Source organism: Trichomonas vaginalis, chromosome VI (genome assembly GCF_026262505.1).
Source record: "Trichomonas vaginalis G3 chromosome VI, whole genome shotgun sequence".
Lineage (NCBI taxonomy): Eukaryota > Parabasalia > Trichomonadida > Trichomonadidae > Trichomonas > Trichomonas vaginalis.
Window position 1 is genome coordinate 5253249 of NC_067208.1, and position 13767 is coordinate 5267015.

General features: G+C 34.2%; 9 protein-coding genes and 1 pseudogene across 10 annotated transcripts, besides 1 other annotated feature; 5 read left to right on the top strand and 5 right to left on the bottom strand.

Annotated features, from left to right (window-relative positions):
* Positions 1 to 13308: part of a mobile genetic element that runs on past the window's edge.
* On the top strand, positions 48 to 908 carry TVAGG3_0809260 (uncharacterized protein; the record flags this gene model as incomplete). The annotated part of the gene is made up of 1 exon (XM_051247644.1): positions 48 to 908. The coding sequence occupies one exon, from the start codon at positions 48 to 50 to the stop codon at positions 906 to 908; it is 861 nt and encodes a 286-aa protein (XP_051083119.1).
* On the top strand, positions 1271 to 1933 carry TVAGG3_0809270 (uncharacterized protein; the record flags this gene model as incomplete). The annotated part of the gene is made up of 1 exon (XM_051247645.1): positions 1271 to 1933. One exon carries the CDS (start codon positions 1271 to 1273, stop codon positions 1931 to 1933), a length of 663 nt encoding a protein of 220 aa, XP_051083120.1.
* On the top strand, positions 2862 to 3418 carry TVAGG3_0809280 (organellar and viral DNA polymerase type B; the record flags this gene model as incomplete). The annotated part of the gene is made up of 1 exon (XM_051247646.1): positions 2862 to 3418. A coding segment is annotated over one exon (557 nt), but the record flags the coding sequence as incomplete, so codon positions are not given.
* Positions 3456 to 3776, top strand: TVAGG3_0809290 (organellar and viral DNA polymerase type B; the record flags this gene model as incomplete). The annotated part of the gene is made up of 1 exon (XM_051247647.1): positions 3456 to 3776. One exon carries the CDS (start codon positions 3456 to 3458, stop codon positions 3774 to 3776), a length of 321 nt encoding a protein of 106 aa, XP_051083122.1.
* On the bottom strand, positions 6921 to 7370 carry TVAGG3_0809300 (protein of unknown function, DUF4106 family; the record flags this gene model as incomplete). Its single annotated transcript, XM_051247648.1, has 1 exon — positions 6921 to 7370. One exon carries the CDS (start codon positions 7368 to 7370, stop codon positions 6921 to 6923), a length of 450 nt encoding a protein of 149 aa, XP_051083123.1.
* Positions 7832 to 8282, top strand: TVAGG3_0809310 (annotated as a pseudogene). Its single transcript has one exon. A coding segment is annotated over exon 1 (451 nt).
* On the bottom strand, positions 8299 to 8607 carry TVAGG3_0809320 (protein of unknown function, DUF4108 family; the record flags this gene model as incomplete). The annotated part of the gene is made up of 1 exon (XM_051247649.1): positions 8299 to 8607. A coding segment is annotated over one exon (309 nt), but the record flags the coding sequence as incomplete, so codon positions are not given.
* Positions 10018 to 10428, bottom strand: TVAGG3_0809330 (uncharacterized protein; the record flags this gene model as incomplete). Its single annotated transcript, XM_051247650.1, has 1 exon — positions 10018 to 10428. One exon carries the CDS (start codon positions 10426 to 10428, stop codon positions 10018 to 10020), a length of 411 nt encoding a protein of 136 aa, XP_051083125.1.
* TVAGG3_0809340 (protein of unknown function, DUF4106 family) lies at positions 10890 to 11375 on the bottom strand (the record flags this gene model as incomplete). Its single annotated transcript, XM_051247651.1, has 1 exon — positions 10890 to 11375. A coding segment is annotated over one exon (486 nt), but the record flags the coding sequence as incomplete, so codon positions are not given.
* TVAGG3_0809350 (protein of unknown function, DUF4106 family) lies at positions 11752 to 12465 on the bottom strand (the record flags this gene model as incomplete). Its single annotated transcript, XM_051247652.1, has 1 exon — positions 11752 to 12465. One exon carries the CDS (start codon positions 12463 to 12465, stop codon positions 11752 to 11754), a length of 714 nt encoding a protein of 237 aa, XP_051083127.1.
* Positions 13309 to 13767: the final 459 nt, after the last annotated feature.

Consider the following 13767-nt stretch of genomic DNA (forward strand, 5'->3'; position numbering starts at 1 on the left):
CATGAAGTAAAAACGTTTTTTAAACCATATATTTTTACATATATTAAATGCTTCAGGTTGAAAAACAAAGAACAAAAGTAGCAGATACAAAACCATTAGACTATATCTTTACAAATGCTGGTAGGACTATTTCAGATGAAGAAATTTCATCCCGTTCATACAGGTTTGACTATCCAATTCGTTGGCTTCAAAGTCCTTCAGATGCAAAGGCAATAGGATTTAGAAGAGTTTTGTTTTCAAATAGAACTAACGCATTTATGTTCGCAGTATATTTTCATGGGCAGTATAAAGGTTCTGATGGTCTTATAGACAAATTTGATGAAATGAGAATCTTTACAGTTCGTTCAGACGAAAGTCTTGAAAAAACTCTAAATGACTTTCAAACTCAAATGAACAAATACTATTGGGAATTTCAAGAAAAATACGACTCTTTACTAAATGGAACATACTATCTGAAACTAGAATATGACAAGATGAACTCCACCGTTTCATTTCAAAAGATTGAAATTAACCCTCCAAGAGATACAGAGTTTTTATATTGGGGAGTAGACAAACGTTCTTGGACACAATTTCTTCGGTTACTAAACCAGAACGAACCATTACCACCAGATGGTCCATTTAAATTTATACTTCCACCAGCAGATTTGACAGTTTATAGAAACGTGTTTGACCCTCAAAATGTTATGTGTCATGCAAGTTTCAGTTCAAGCAACAATAGTTTTCTATGTATTGGTAAGGACTTTTATGACTTTGCTTCTAAATTCTACGAACCACCTAGTAACAGTTTCTCTGACTTTCAAGTTTGGTTCACAACAAATGGTGTGCAGCATATAATACCATTGTACTATGACTTTTATCTCGAATTGTCTTTCATATATAACTACGGAAAAGTGCTGAAAAAGTATTGAAAAATAAAGTTTAGGTGAAGTGGTGAGATCTCACCTCCTTTTTCACCTGTTTTTTCACCCGTTGAATTTTCATGAATTTCCTTAAGATAGAAAAAAAGTGAGTTAAAATGAGATGTTTACTGAGGGGGTCCCTCGGTCCCTCGGTCCCTCGGTCAACTAACATCTTTTTGAAAATGGTGACAACATGACATTTTGACAACAGTCGGGAAAATGTCAAGACTTCTTCATCGTAACGAGTGTAAATGAACCAAAAATATATTTTAGGTGAAGAGGTGAGATCTCAGAACTAGTCTTATACTGTTTCAAGACAATGTCCGACGTACCACCCAAAAATATTTTTTATTTTTATTGTAAGAACTGAAATGACAGTCGAAGCAAAAACGTTCACGAACAAATCTAATGGCGAAACATTCACAAAAGGCACTTACAACGGTATTGAAGTCTTACGTAGAGACAAGGATGGTTATATAAATGTAACAAATATGTGTCAGCAGTTTAGGAAAGACTTTAGAAAGTTGTTGGAAAATAAGTCCTGGGAAGAGTATTATAAGGCATTTTGTGAAGAATATAGCAACCGCCGGAATTCCGGCGGTTGGTTTTTATACAAAATTCATGCAGGAATTCCTGATGAAATCAAACAGGTTAGAGGAACGTATGTAGACCCAAGACTTGTAAACTATATAGCAATGTGGGCTTCTCCAAAATATTGTATAGCAGTTGGAAAAATTATGGACTCCATAGACAAGAAAGTTCATGAGAAATTAGATGAAGAAGAACTTGAAGATACAGTAGAGAATGCTAAACCTTTGTTCGAACAAGAAGTTAGAAAAATGTGCGAAAAACAAATAGAACATGAACATGAGATGTGTTATGGTTATAAAGATTCTCCATACGAACTAGACCAATGGGAACAAGAAGATTTAAAGAGAGAATTTAGAGAATATGAACTCGCTAAGATAGCATTTGAAGCTGCAGAAAAGAAGTTAAAAGTTTGGGGTCGTTTTGTAAAAAAATATTGTGAGTAAATGAACCATTTATTTTTATTGAATTCGGCAAAAATATATTTTAGGGTAGATGGTTTTTAGGTGGAACCAGGTCCCTCGGTCCCTCGGTCCCTCGGTTAAACGAACTTCTCTGAAAAAGTGTGACAACATGACATTTAGACAACAACACAGGAAATAAACTTCTTCGTATATGTTTTGTCAAGACTTCTTCGTAAATGTTTTGTCACCCGTTGAATTTTGTATAAAAAGCAACCGCCGGAATTCCGGCGGTTGGTATATTCTTCACAAAATGCTTGTTTTGTCAAGACTTCATCGTATATGTTTTGAAGAACTGAAGGTGTCACCAGGTCCCTCGGTCCCTCGGTCATTTTAACTTCTCTGAAAAAGTGTGACAACATGACATTTTGACAACAGTCCAGGAAATAAACTTCTTCTTCGTAAATGTTTTGTCATGACTTCTTCGTAAATGTTTTGTCAAGACTTCTTCGTATATGTTTTTGTCAAGGTTTCATCGTATATGTTTTGTCAAGGTTTCATCGTATATGTTTTGTCAAGGTTTCATCGTAATGAGCGTAAAGGACCCAAAAATAAAGTTTAGGTGAAGAGGTGCGATCTCACCTCCTTTTTCACCTGTTTTTTCACCTCTTGAATTTTCATGACTTCTTCGTATATGTTTTGTCAAAACTTCTTCTTCGTAAATGTTTTGTCAAGACTTCTTCGTAAATGTTTTGTCATGACTTCATCGTATTCTTTCACCCGTTGAATTTTGTATAAAAAGCAACCGCCGGAATTCCGGCGGTTGGTATATTCTTCACAAAAATGCTTGTTTTGAGGTCGAGCCACTTTTGGCTCCACCGTATTTTTCAACCAAAACTCATGAATTTTCCCGAAATAAAAAATAAAGTTAGTTTTTTTTAAAAAAAATATTTTTTATTTTTATTGTAAGAACATGTTAGCAACAACAGCACCAAACTCGTTAGTCATGAACCCAACTTCAATGTTAGTAGAGATGAAAAGCTTCATTCCTTCTTCATATACTTTCGAAACAGAAATCCAGAAGATAAAGCAGGAACTTCTCCAAGGAGATTTAGATTGCACTGCAAAAGATGAAACAAATGAAGAATATCTTTATGAAATGCAGGATATTATTGACCATCTACCTAAACTTCCTGAAATACAACAACAAAAGCTCACTATTCCTGAATTCGATGAAATAGAAGTGAAACCAACTGACTCAGTAGAAATAAAGAAGTTCATTCGTAAGGTAAACTATGAGTTTCTAGGATTTCATTGCAACCATAAAGTCATGGACAAAGACTGCGATATGGTATATAAGAACATCTCTGACATATATAAATCGGAGGAGTTTAAGACCTACGACAACTTTGTTTCGTTAGTTGCTGAATGTGTATGGCAGATAAGAGATAAAGATAGAAGAGGTAAGGTATGGAACGAACAAATAAAACCCGCAACTTTTGAGTTAAAGAAAACCATTGACGCTATAGTTGTTTTAGCAGGTAAGGTTTCAGAATATAACGCAAAAATGAACCCACAATGTTCAAAATGTAAAGCAGCAATGAGGAAATATAACTACTCCGTCAAAGAGATAGAAAGAATGAGAAACGACTATGCAGACTTAAAGAAAGAAGCAGAAAAGCCAGCAGAAGATAAAATGGACATGTTGACATTTCTAAACAAAAACTATCCAACAGCTGACGATTTCCTTCTTTCAGATGTCAAGAAGAAATATAAAGATACATTCAATATTGTGAAAACTTTTGACATACTGACAGAAGAAATAGAAGCTACAAAACTGTTTAGAATTTCAAATATACATCGTACAATTCATGTAAAACGCTTGTGAAAAAAACAGGTGAGAAAAGAGGTGAAAAAGGAGGTGAGATCGCACCTCTTCACCTAAAATATATTTTTGCTGAGTAAAATGACCAAATTTCATTATATAACTGTTATTTTTGACGAAGAGAACTTTGACACTTCGTAAAAAAATCCCTGAAATCATATCTTTTATACAAAATTCAAGAGGTGAAAAAACAGGTGAAAAAGGAGGTGAGATCGCACCTCTTCACCTAAAATATATTTTTGTCTGATTTACGCTCATTGACGAAGAAGTCATGACAAAACATATACGAAGAAGTCTATTTCCTGTGTTGTTGTCAAAATGTCATGTTGTCACCATTTTCAAAAAGATGTTAGTTGACCGAGGGACCGAGGGACCGAGGGACCTGGTCGCCTAAAATATATTTTTGCTGAAAAAATGACCAAATTTCATTATATAACTGTTATTTTTTTACGAAGAGAACTTTTACACTTCGTAAAAAAAATCCCTGAAATCGTGAAAAAATGACCAAATTTCATTATATAACTGTTATTTTTTTACGAAGAGAACTTTTGCACTTCGTAAAAAAAATCCCTGAAATCATATCTTTTATACATGAAAATCGTAAAAAATTGCGAGTAGGGAAAAAAACCTGGTCGCCTAAAACTCATGAAAACCATCTACCCTAAAATATATTTTTGCTGAAAAAATGACCAAATTTCATTATATAACTGTTATTTTTTTACGAAGAGAACTTTTGCACTTCGTCAAAAAAATCCCTGAAATCATATCTTTTATACATGAAAATTGTGAAATTTCTCTAGACCGACTTTTTTCGGGGTTGCATAAAACTCTATGAATTTTCGTGAAAAAATGACCAAATTTCATGAATTTCCTCATATGTTTGCTTCCCTCGGAAAACCGAGGATAGAGATTCCGTACGAAAATCGTAAAAAAATGACCAAATTTCATGAATTTCCTCATATGTTTGCTACCCTCGGAAAACCGAGGATAGAGATTCCATACGAAAATCGTGAAAAAAATGACCAAATTTCATGAATTTCCTTAAGATACAAAATAAAAAAATAACGTTAGTTTTTTTAAAAAAATATTTTTTATCTTGTATGTAAGAAACAGAAAATGTTAAACATTGAGTTTGAAACAGTTAGAAAGATAGACAATGACACCAAAGTGGTTCGAATTGGTGATTTAAACGTAAGATACTCAAAGAAATACAACAAATATTCTTTGTCAGACATTCTAACACTATCTGGAAAGAAAACATCCCACGACTGGGTTAGAACTGCTTCTACTCAGAAAATTTTGACAAGAAATCCTGAGCTTATGATATCAGTAGCATTCTATGGAACAAGAGCATATCTTATAGACAAAAGTCTTATACCAATAGTTTTGTTATGGTTAGACCCAGTTGTTGGATATAACTTCATAACACATGGTTCATTCGATACGGAACGTTGCAGTGAAGGCTTACTTTTACATCGTTCAGAAACCGAGGACTTCAATACAAAGAGATATAAGATAGGAAGAACATATAATATAACTCAAAGATATGACAGTACAGTCAATAGAGTCAAGGTTGTGTTCGTTAACGATATGAGAGCTGCAGAAACAGAACTACTTGAAAAGTTTGAGAAAATGTATGGTGCTCCCACGAAAGGTAAAGAAACGTTTGAAGTAGATGAGATAGATAAAGCTATAAAATTATTTGACGAAGTTGCTGAAAAATACATGTAAAGCGTTTATTTTTGGTCTTTTGTGAAAGTCAGAAAATAACGTTAGTTTTTTATAAAATATTTTTTTTATCCGGAATATAAGGACAGATATGACAACAACAGAGAACACAACAACTGCTATCGTTCATGAAGCCATAAATGAAGAATACGAGTGGGTTCAGTTTAACAAACAGTTACGTCTCATTCGTTCGGTCAAAGACGATATGTACCAAATGCAAAGTATTTTGAATGCTCTTCGTTCTACAAAGCAAGCATATCATTGGTTTGAAAACCAGCAGACAAAAGAACTTTTAGAAGAATTTCCTCATATGTTTGCGACCCTCGGAAAACCGAGGGTCGAGATTCCGTACGAAAATCGTGAAAAATTGCCAAACGGTTTGAGAGGATATTATATTCATAGACTTCTTGTAAATGCTGTTGCAATGTGGGCTTCACCTCGTTACGCTTGTTATATTTTCATGATGTTAGATGAAATTCATAGACAAGAACGTGAAGAGCTAGAGAACAAGCTTGAAGCAAAAGATGAAGTCATTGAAGCAAAAGACAAAAGCCTTCAAAAGAATACCACGTTCGGTACCAAAAGGAAAGGAAAAAGAACTATAAGTATATGATTTATACTGAAGAGATGGAAAATGAAGAAGACAGAGATATGGGTTGCATTTAGTCAGAAGAAACAACAAAAGCTTTTACGACCTTGCTAAGATAATTACAATCTGACAGAAATTGGTTCTATCGCGAAACTTACCGATTTCAATGACCCCAAATGAAGATGTGAAACAAATAGTTCAAGATACTTTACCTCAAACACACTATGATATTAAAGGTTGTACAATACTTACCTTCAAAGAAGATTTGCCGCTACTGAAAGAAAAAATAACAGAGTATTTTGACAACTTCAAACAAGTAGAGTAAATGAACCATTTATTTTTGGTCTTGACTTCAGATGGCTCAGGTAGCTCTATAAGGTAAATTGTCTTGTCAAATCCTTCTGGCATTCCAAGTCCTTCCTTCCGACATTCCAAGTTCTTCCTTCCGACATTCCAAGTTCTTCCTTCCAACTGGAAAAAAATTTCCCGACAACTGGAAAAAAATTTCCTGACAACTGGAAAAAAATTTCCTGACAACTGGAAAAAAATTTCCTGTTGTTCGTCCGTAAACCATTCAAATTTTCGAAAATTGAGAACTTTTTGGTCGAACGACAGAAAAAAATTTTTCCTTCAGACAGGAAAAAAATTTCCCGACAACTGGAAAAAAATTTCCCGACAACTGGAAAAGTTTTTCCTTCCAACAGGAAAAGTTCTTCCTTCCGACAGGACACAAACGAATGTCCGACGTACCACCAACCGAGTCCATTCCAAAGCCAGAAGAACCGAAAGCTGCAGAACCACAACAGACTAAGACTAAACACTTACATTTTTTACGCTTGACTTTTTACAATTTGAACTTTGTTTGCGTAGATATGAATTCTGAAAGAAGTATGAGGGTCTTGTATGACTTTGTACTTCTCCCATAGTTCATGTCTGTCAAACTTACCTGCCATGGACTCTTTCATAAGTTCCATGAAATCGTCTTCGGACAATCCGGGGAAAAGTACAATGTCAGTAAGTATTCTCTTTACATCCTTACTTAAACTCTTTGCTGTCTGTACACAAATGACAACAGAGATGTTAAAGTGTCTGAGCTTCTTGAGAATTCGACACATGTCTTGTTCTCTATTCTTTAACAAAGGATGAGAAGCAAAGTCATCTAAGATAAGAAGACACCTATGAGGGTATGTCTTCCAATCGTAAGATTGCAATTTCTTCGAAATGTATTCTATCTCTTTCTGTTTGTTTCTGAAGTGTTTCTTCTCTAATATTCTCTGCATTTCCTCATTTGGGTCTTTAAACTTCGAATTTATATACTCATTTATAGCATTGTACTTCAAAACCCTTCTTTGGTACTTCTTTATCCAATCTAACAACTCAGAGTCTTTTATACATACTAACTTAGACTTTTTTATAATATCTTTGAACGAATTGACGGTTTGGTCAAATTGACCAGAAGTACTACAAATGACAACTAACTCATAGAATGGGTTCTTCTCATCTAGTTCTTGTTGTTGTGCAGCCATTTTAAGATAAGTGAAAGTCTTACCCGACCCAGGTGGTGCAATTAGACCTGTTATACCATTCTGAGCAAATAAGAACTTGTCATGTATGGGTTTTATCTGAGCATTTTCCAACTTCCTCTTGTTCTTATTTAAAACATTCTCAAATTTCTTGTCAATGTCAGCACAACTTTTTTCTAACATATTTTAGAAAAATTAAAATTTTTATCTTTTAGAAAATGTCTAGCGATTTCGCTATCTATATTCGAGACAAGCTTTTCGACAGCAAAACATCTGTCGACCATAAAATCTTACATAGTGTAAACAAGAAAGGTGAATTTGTTCTAAAGTTCTGTTTCTGGGAATATGACAAGAACCATAAAACATTAAGCAGAGAAGTCTTAAAATTGTCAATGACAGACTTGTTGACAGAGATGACGCCTCTTGGAGAGATGAAGTCCAACAAAACTTCTTAGAATGCAAAGAAGACACATGCACTGTTCTTGAAGATGAAATAGAAAACAGAATAGAAGAGCTATTAAAGGACAAAGAACTTTTACAAAATATGGTTCTGAGAAGTTTGACATAACTCCACCAGAAAAGAAGAAGAGAGAAAAGAAAGAAAAGAAAGTAGAAGAAGAGAAGAAAGAACCTGAACCAGAGCCAGAGAAGAAGAAATTTGACATGTAAAAATAAAATTTTATTTTTAGAACATTTCTGGGTCAATGTCAATGTTCTCTTCCTCTTTAGGAGCAAACACTGGCTTAGACTCTAAAATCTTTTTACCCAATTTACCTTGAACTTCTACAACTTTAGACTCATAATATTCATAGTCGTCTGCTTTCTTTGGTTCATAAGGTATAACAAGTTTGTATGCTTTGCCTTCTTTAAGGTTTGAGAACCTTCTGTCAAAACTTTCTTTGACTGCTAACAAACCTTCTATGTCTAAGTCTTCAAATTTCGCACCATTTTTAGTCACAATAGCAAACTTAACTGGTTCGATGTTCCAAACTTTGCTGAATGAAGACTTTCAAAATGGTAGAAGTAAACATTCAAATATGTGAATGGGTCTAGTTCTTCTTTAAGTCCTGACATGTACTTGTTTACTGAGATGAATTTTGTCATCTTTTCTATCGGATAAAAAAATATTTTTTTTTTAAAATTTACTCAGAAAAAATTTTCTTTGTATATACACCATTCTGTACGTCTAAAAGACTTTTGACATTGCCAAGAATGTTCGTTTAGACGCTGTCATATAACCATACTCTTGACAATATTGTTTATACGAATCGTACAATGACCTTTCATCTAAACACTAAAGTCAGTTTCATCTATGAACAGTTCATATACACTCTTGTTTGCTTCTAACAATGTTTGTCTCTCTTCGGTATGTGGAATTTGTCTTGGATTGAACTTAGAAATATCTAATGTCATAAAATATGAGAACAAGTGGTTGTAAAAGTCAGATGTCAAAGTTTCTGCTAAGTCGTCAAAATATTCTGTATCTTGCATATGAGCTTCTGACGTTCTGACAACTACATATCTTCTGTCAGAACTTTCTAACTTCATCGGAACAGCATTGTTTGAAACCATAACGAAGTTTGCAACATTTTCACAAACTCTTTGGTCTTTATATTTTCTTTCAACAACTCCAACTTTGTCTGTTATAAGACTCTTCAAAGCATCTGAGTTCAAAACTTTTGTTGTATCTATACTTTGAAGTTCGTTACATACTATAAGTTTCATATTCTCTATTGAAGAGTTAAATTTACCGCAGATGTTTTCTAAGTTTGTCATATTAGGGTTCGAATAGCCCTCTAACAGTTTGCATAAATATCTGTAAAGAATGTGTTCTTACCTGTTCCTTGTTTTCCAATTATAATGAGAGCAGTTTCATTTTTAGCACTTGGATGTTGTAAGATGTTTGCAAACCAACATAAGATATACTCATAGACTCTTTCGTTTCCATTGCATATAATTTCTTTGACATGGTCTAACCAAGCTTCTATAACATTTTCTTTCCATTCTACTTGTTCGTATTTATATCCAGTGAAGATAGAATAGAAGTTTGGAGAAGGTGTATAGAACTTTATACCTCGAACTGAAAAATCTTCTAACTTTGACAATAAGATATCCCAAGCATCTAACATCTTCATGCCAACTTGTACGACTTTTATTTTCTTAAGTTTCTGTTTACATTCTTGTTCTGAAACTATTGTCGCTCTTGGTTTGTTAAAGACTACATCCCATTCTTTCATGACATAACATTCTGGGGCAGAGTCGACATAAATGACTAAACGTTTCAAATTCTCGACTGCTTTGTTATAGTCTCTAAATGGACACATATTTCTGAATGCTTGGAAGTCATAAAAATCTGAAACATCTATTCTGTACATTTTTATAAAAATAAAAAAAATATTTTTTTTTATTCTTGAGCTATTTGTTGCATTTGTTGTTCTTGAGCTATTTGTTGCATTTGTTGTTCTTGAGCTATTTGTTGTTGAAGTTGTTCTTGTAATACAATACTTTCACCAGTTGCATCTTCCAATTCGAAACTTTCTGCCGTCATTGACAAATACATAGGACATAAAAGTTTTACAGGAACAAAGTTTGCGTCAACTAAGGTTAAGTTTATGTTTGCTAAAGTGTTTGAGTTTACTAAAGCTGAAAACTCTGCATTCGAATGAACAATAGGCAAACCAGCAGAGAAAGTGTTGTTTATACGCATAAGTATCTTTTGGTCATAGTAGTTTCTGTCGACATTCGAATAGCACTTTGAACCTAAGTTTGAAACAATATATAAAATAGGTGTGCTTAAAGTCAATGGAACAGACATTCCTTGTATGACACCTTTTCCTGTTATAGGAAACTGTTGGTAGTAAAAACCAGATATAAGTTTTGTATTATAGCTCATATTGTTTATAGTAAACTCAGTCGGACATCCAAACATAATGAAACCTGCTCTAGTTGCAGCACATGTTACACTCGTCCTTAAAGTATTAAATAAGTCAACAAAACCTGTTGGTGGTATATCTGAGTAAGTATCTTCAAAGGAGTATTTTTTACCATTCACAACAATAAAATCTTCTTGGTGTCAAAAGAGCAAAACAGGCTTTAGTCGTCATTGTGTTTAAAGTTAGTTTACAATATCGTCCTTGAGGACTTTGTAAGTTTGTTGTTATAGAATTATATGACTCAGGGTTTTTAGTCGTAATAGTATAAACCACTATGTCTTCTGCCATTTACTTAGCAAATAAATTTTAATGAAATGTTGTGGTCGTCAAATATTTTTATAACGTCTGGGAAACTATATTTTAAGTTCAACGTTTCACCTCCTTTCATAACGTATATCTTGTCAATGACATTATATGAAACACCACAGCAACTAACGTCGGGTTCTATTTCTTTGATGTTTATATCGTCTGCCTCTGTCAAAAGTTTCAATAGTTCTTTCAAAACTTCATGAGGTGCAATGACATATGAGTTCACTTTTACAGGGTTGTGTTCGACCAAGTTTAACATTATACCTAAAGCTTGACAAATCTTCTCCTGAGTTTGAAGTTTGTCTTTCAGTTGTTGGTAGTCGTTTCGAATATCTGCAACAGAACTTAAGTCTCTGCTAACTTCAGGGTATGTTGGTTGTTCTTTTACAGGAACTATTGTTATACCATCTTCGTCTTCGTATGGTTTCCCCACTTCAACATCTCTTTCTTTGACATTGACAATAACACTTTGACTGTTTGTTTGAGTTGGTGAATTTAACTTCACATCTGCCACTGCCATTAAACCTTTTGAAACACTTACGCTTCTATTTTTCGGAAATGACATTTTACTTAGAATAAAAAGATGGATGTATTTGAGTATCTCTTCGAATTGAAGCAAAACAAAGTTTACACACACAAACAATACAAATACATTGACAGAATAGTTCTTTACACAAACAATGGAAAATGTTATAGAATAGCAGTCTTTGCTGAACCAAAATATTTTCATAAAGCAAAGAAAGTTGGTATAACTGAAATGGTGAAAGTTCTTGAAGCAGACAAAAATATAACTTCAAAACTTACAGATATTTCTAAAGGTAAGTTTATAATACAATTTTATGTCAAAACTGGCGTACTGTCAATATTTGACGGAGAGAAGTCAGTTCAAGAACAACTTACTGACCTGCTGCCAAAATCTGCTCGATGGAAGCTGTCGTTATGCCAATCTGAGGAGCCCCAGCAGGTTTCATCGAACGAATCTTCAAAAGAGCATCTTCCGTGAAAAGTGCTATTGGTTTTGTAAACTTCTTTGCTCTCAGTTCATATGGACCGTCTCTGTCACCAGTATATTGTATTTGTACAGTACCAACAGTTGAAATACCACCCATAAAGTCTTCTGAGTCAGCAAATGGAATGCCAAGCCAAAAGTTTGAACGGTCTCCATTTGTATATTGAGTTTTTTGACTTCCTGTATGGGTCCATACTTTCACATATGGCATAATAGAACTTTGCATTTCAGGGTTAATGGTTGTTGTGAAGTTGTTGTTAAAGTTCATAGCATCTAATGTCAAGTTGTATGACCTCATATCCTCAACTGTAGAATATTCTTCTCTTGGATAATATTTGCCATCTATGTTTATATGATATTTAATACCAGGGTTGTAGAAACAAGAATAGTCATTTATAGTTCGTCTGAACAGTACAAACATAGTATCTGCGTGTTTCATTGCAGTTGTTAAAGCAATATCTGTTCTTGCACCTGCGGTTCCTGGATTTTGGTTTCCAACTTCACCTGCAAAGTCTTTGACAGATATTTGGTGTATAGGGAACATAAGTGGAACTGCAATATATTTGGCAGCTAAAGCATTTGAAATATCTGGGTCCAACATATAGACTGCAAGTCTGCTTTCTATTCTCTTGCATTCAAACTGTTCGCATGTAAACCTAACTGGGTCCCAAGCAGTTCCAGCAGCATTGAAATAATACTTTACTTCAGTGTTGAGGTTTGAGAAACCAAAGTCTAAGTCAACTTTGTCTTTGCAAAATTCGGCGAATGACGTTTGATTTGCTCCCTTTACGTCTGTAAGAGTGAATGGGTCTTGCGTTGGTGCAATGACTAAGTTATTTTTGCTTGGAGTAAGTTCAATAGAAATTTTTCCTGCCCAGTTTGGCAAGTATCTTAAAAACCTGAAGATGAGGAAAGATGACAAAGGAACTCTAAGTTTCAGTTTTACTTTAGTGACAGCATTTCCATCTGAACCAGAAAGGTTAACATAAACTCCTGGAACGTTAGGGTCAAGTCTTCTTATTTTCTCAATAGTTGCATACTGGTCTGTTTGTTCTCTAGCTTGTGGTTGTACTGAGTTTCTTAAAGCGAACCATTCATAGTTTGCCCATGTTACTGTTTGAACTAAGTCAGAGTTAGAATATATCTTATATCCCATGAAAACTTCTGGAGCATATTGGTATCCGACATAGAAAATACCATTGCAACCTTTCTTACCTCTCAAGTCAGCAGAAGGTTTTATTTCAATGTCTTGTTCCACGTATAAGAATGAGTTGTCAATAGAAATTATATGAAACCTGTCGCAAGCAATATCTACTGTTGTTGAAGAACCTTCTCCAAACTCACCTACGTTTCCATAAGAAACAGCAGTTGTATATTCGTAAGTTCCAGGAACTATTTCTGACCTTCTAATGGCATTGTCGCATTCGTTATACCATTCGGAAACATTTCCGTTCATGGCATCCAAAACTGTTGGCGTTATATTCTGAGCGGCGTACATTTCATATGGGTAAAAATATAGAATAGTTGGATTTATTTGTCATAATAGAACCCACTCGGACCAAGCTTTACTTTCTTCCTGACTGAGTTTTTAACTCTTCTTTTTCCTTCATTGCCACTACTTTCACTAGATGAAGTTACTTCTTCGTAAAGACTTTGTCAAGACTTCATCGTATATGTTTTGTCAAGACTTCTTCGTACATGTTTTGTCATGACTTCTTCGTAAAGACTTTGTCAAGACTTCATCGTATATGTTTTGTCAAGACTTCATCGTATATGTTTTGTCAAGACTTCATCGTATATGTTTTGTCAAAACTTCTTCTTCGTAAATGTTTTGTCATGACTTCTTCGTATATGTTTTGTCAAGACTTCATCGTATATGTTTTGTCAAGACTTCATCGTATAT